Source organism: Elephantulus edwardii, unplaced genomic scaffold, assembly GCF_000299155.1.
Source record: "Elephantulus edwardii isolate Elephantulus edwardi_28Jun2011 unplaced genomic scaffold, EleEdw1.0 scaffold00249, whole genome shotgun sequence".
Lineage (NCBI taxonomy): Eukaryota > Metazoa > Chordata > Mammalia > Macroscelidea > Macroscelididae > Elephantulus > Elephantulus edwardii.
In genome coordinates this window covers 2,194,455-2,198,411 of record NW_006399999.1, presented here as the reverse complement: position 1 = coordinate 2,198,411, position 3,957 = coordinate 2,194,455, and the positions used below count along the sequence as shown (strand labels likewise).

The window sequence follows — 3,957 nt, the reverse complement described above, 5'->3', positions numbered from 1 at the left end:
TTTGTTCTGGGCTACAAGTTTTTTAAAGGCCTGCTGGTTCTGAGGCTACTGAAGCTGTGGAAAGACTTCAGTGAGTTTCTTTTCCAAGGAATCCTGTTGGATTTTGTTTGTGCCCAACAGGTTGATGGCTGGGAACTTCACTCACGCAATGGCATTTAATAGATGCAAAGGAATGGATATATTGAGTAACCAAGCCAAAGAAGTAAGTTACATAGAACCAACCTGAGAGGGCTTAGAAAAACAAATGGGTCCTGGCTATATTTTCTGCCACTGGTCAGTCTTTTGGCTCTTTCTTTGAATAAGACTTCTGCAGGAAATCATGGATAGCAGTCGTGAGGCCCCATGTCACACTGGACCTTAGGATGACTAGGGATCCCCCACGGTAGATCAGGAACAACTTCCGGCCCCGAGTGTCCCACACATCCTGGATAGAGGCCCACAGGCTAGGCATGCTCTGCCAGCCAATATGGGACTGCATATTGGCAACCAGCACAATCAGAGGATACAGAATTAGACAGGTGACTGTTCCATTGACACTCCCAGACACCAAGGCAGGAACCCATTGGGGAAGGCCTTGTTTGGCCAGGCTATCCTGGATGGGGTCCTTAAAGGAGAAATACAGAGCACTCCCCAGGCTATTCCTGATAAGGACAGGCCAGAAACCACGATAGTAGCCCAGTGAGAAGCTTCCCCAAAACCCATAAGAATTGAATTCCTTGAGGATGCTGATGGTGCTAGGGAAGCGGGCTTGCTTGCGACCATCCTGGAGCACATTCTGCACCCTTTCAAAGGGGTTGAGTACCACAGCCTCCACCACACCAGACAAGAGCCCAGCTGCCCAGCGGTGTGCCAGGGTGTGTGGCCCGATAGGAGAAAGATAGATGAGCAGATTATCATAGGTCCCAAAGAGCAGAGTCCCTTGCAGTGTCTTGGAGAGAAGAGGAGGGTAAATTCCCCGGAAGAAGTACTGAGGACCTTCATGCCAAATCTGTCGCATTGCCACTGACACTGCCACAGCATGGATCTGCTGTCGGAACACAACCTTATAAATAGGGAAGGTCAAAAAGGTAGACATAAAGTTGGAGACAGCCCCAAGGGCATAGGCCTGAGAATGCCAGCTTTTCTTTCCTGGAATCTCAGCTCGTGTCCTTTGCTGAAGCTTCTTCTCGGAAGGGTGGCTCTGGTCTCCCATGCTGAAAACAACTGGGAATAGACGGAAAAAACTGGTAAGAGTGGACAAAGAAGAGGTTAGGGTGACTACTTAGTTCTGTTGGTGACCCTTTTCATAGCTTCATTAGCAACAGAGTCCAATGAAGCTCAGTTCAAAGCAAGCAAGCAAGCAAGCAAGCAAGCAAGCAAGCAGTAGTTTAGACTAGTTTCAGTGCAGGCCCACCCTTAAAAACTAAAGAATTCAGTAAACTTAAAATAAAGGTAAGGAGCTCTGGCAGTTTAGTGATAAGGAGTTGTGCTGCCAACCCAAAGGCCCGTGGTTCAAATCCACCAACTGCTTTGCAGGAAAGATGGGAAATCACCTGTGCTATCTACTGCCTCTGAAAACTTGCTAGAGAGTCAGCCATTGGTTGGTTCTGACTCATCAGAAACCAACAACAAAGGAAGGTGGTCTGTTTTTTTCAAGACAGAGTCATCTCTAGCTATGGTGTTTTGCTGAAACAAAGGTTCCTGAATTCAAAGAAAGATAAAAGAAAGTAAAAAAAGCAGCAAGGAAAGCAGAGAAAGAGGGCATTTCAAAGCCTATCACATTCAACTGTTACAATATGAACCACTGCTGAATCAGGTAAACTACACGACTCTGCAGTGGTTATTCTTGTTCCCCACAAAAGTGTTGCTGTCTTGTACACACAGCAAGACATTCAGCATTCATAAGTTGTGGTGTAATGCTTTCTATGGAAAGTTGGTAGTGAGTTTGGGAAGGAGAAAAATCTCACCCATGCTGCAGTTTCCTGATGAAGTTGTAGCTGTTTCATGATAATGCTCTCCCTGGAAAGAGCAGCCACTCCTGGAAGTTTGGCAATTTCCAAACCTAATTAATCATATAAACCTGTGCCTATATAAAAAAGCAGACAAGCCCTGGTGACATAGGGGGTTAAATGTCGGGTTGTTAACCCCTTTAAGATTTACAACCTTATTCTCAAAAAGTTGGAAATAGAAATACCATTTTAACCCAGTAATGCTGCGTTAATTACTGGAGCTATACCCTAAAGAAACCAGAACCATCATCCAAACAGATGTATGCACACCCGTGTTTATTGCTGCATTATTTACAAAAGCAAAGAAATGGAAGCAACCCAAGTGCCCTCAGCATCAACAAGTACATTAATAGGAAAACTGTCGTATATTTATACAATGAAACACTAAAATGGAAAAACAATGAAAACATTACACAACATGGGTGACCTTCAAGGACATTATGCTGAGTGAAATACCTCAGTCATAGAAGGACAAATTCTGCATAGCACCACTGTTAAAAAGCAGAACTGACAGTGGATAGATAATGAACACTGTATTGGAAAAGATGGAGGAAAGACTGTTTAAAAGGAATATATGATTAGGCATTATATGTATGACAACAGAGGTATATTGCCAGAAGGACTTAGGGGGACTGGTGAGAGGTAATGGTGCAACCTTGAGTAATTACTTTTAAAATATTGAACTGGGGGAAGGGAAAGAGAAGAGGAGAATGTGCAACAATGAATGAATGAAAATCTAACTTCTCTGTAAACCTTTGTTAAAATAATAATGAAAATAAAACATTTTATTAAAAAAAGATTTAGTTAAGTGGGGAAACAACAGCCTTTTTAACGAGCGGTGCTGGCAAAACTGGAAAACTACCTGTAGAAAACTCAAGCAAGATCCACACCTCACTCTTCATACATAAAAAACACCTCAAAATGGATGATGGACCTAGGACTAAAACCAAGGACTATACATTTCATTAAAGAAAAGCTTGGAAGAACTTTAGAAGTCCTAATCCACAACATAAACAATCTTCCAAGCATCCTGAAAAATCTACAACCAGAAGAGGATAAAATAGATGGGACCTTCTAAAAATCAAATCCCAATGCACATTCAAAAACTTCTCCAACAGAGTAAAAAGGGAAGCCACAGATTGGGAAAAATATTTTATAATAACATGTCAGATAAGGGACTTATATCTAGAATTTATAAAGTACGTGAGCACCACAAGATAAAGGTTAAAAGCCCCGTTGAAAATGGGCACAGGATATGAACAGACACTTCATTCAACAAAGAGGACATTCAGATGGCCAACAAATACATGAAGAAATGTTCAAAATCCCTAGCGCTAAGAGAGATGCAAATCAAAACAACTATGAAATATCATCTCACCCCAGTAAGAATAGCAATATTTAACAGAGCACAAACAGCAAATGTGGGCGAGGATGTGGAGAAACTGGAACCCTAATTCACTGTTGGTGGCAGTGTAAAATGGTGCAACCACTGTGGAAAGCTGTATGGAGCTTTCTCAAAAAGTTGCAAATAGAAATACCATTTGACCAAGCAATTCCTCTACTGGGAATATGCCCTAAAGAAGCCATAACTGCCATTCAGGCAGATATATGCACACTCATGTTTATTGTGGCTTTGTTCACAATCGCAAAGAGTTGTCAACAACCTACGTGCCCATCAACAAACGAATGGATAGAGAAGCTGTAGTATATTCACACAATGGAATACTACGTTGCATTGAAAAACAAGAAACTGATGAATTACTAGTCAAAATGGGTGACCCTGGAAGACATTATGCTGAGTGAAATATCTCAGTCACAAAAGGACAAATACTGCATAGTGCCACTGTTGTAGAATGGGACTGACATCAGGGTTGGGGGGAGACTGAGAAAGATGGGCTAAATTATGTATATTGCATTGAAACAGATGAGGGTGAGAACAATTTAAAAGCGATATATGATTGGGTATTAT

General features: G+C 41.9%; 1 protein-coding gene across 1 annotated transcript; it reads right to left on the bottom strand.

Moving 5' to 3' along the window:
- Positions 1-274: 274 nt before the first annotated feature.
- Positions 275-1,192, bottom strand: SLC25A53 (solute carrier family 25, member 53). Its single transcript, XM_006899239.1, has one exon. It carries the CDS (start codon positions 1,190-1,192, stop codon positions 275-277), a length of 918 nt encoding a protein of 305 aa, XP_006899301.1.
- Between the last annotated feature and the right edge of the window lie 2,765 nt (positions 1,193-3,957).

Excerpts from the sequence above, each read along its gene's own strand:
- SLC25A53 (XM_006899239.1), bottom strand. The coding sequence starts at position 1,192 with ATGGGAGACCAGAGCCACCCTTCCGAGAAGAAGCTTCAGCAAAGGACA.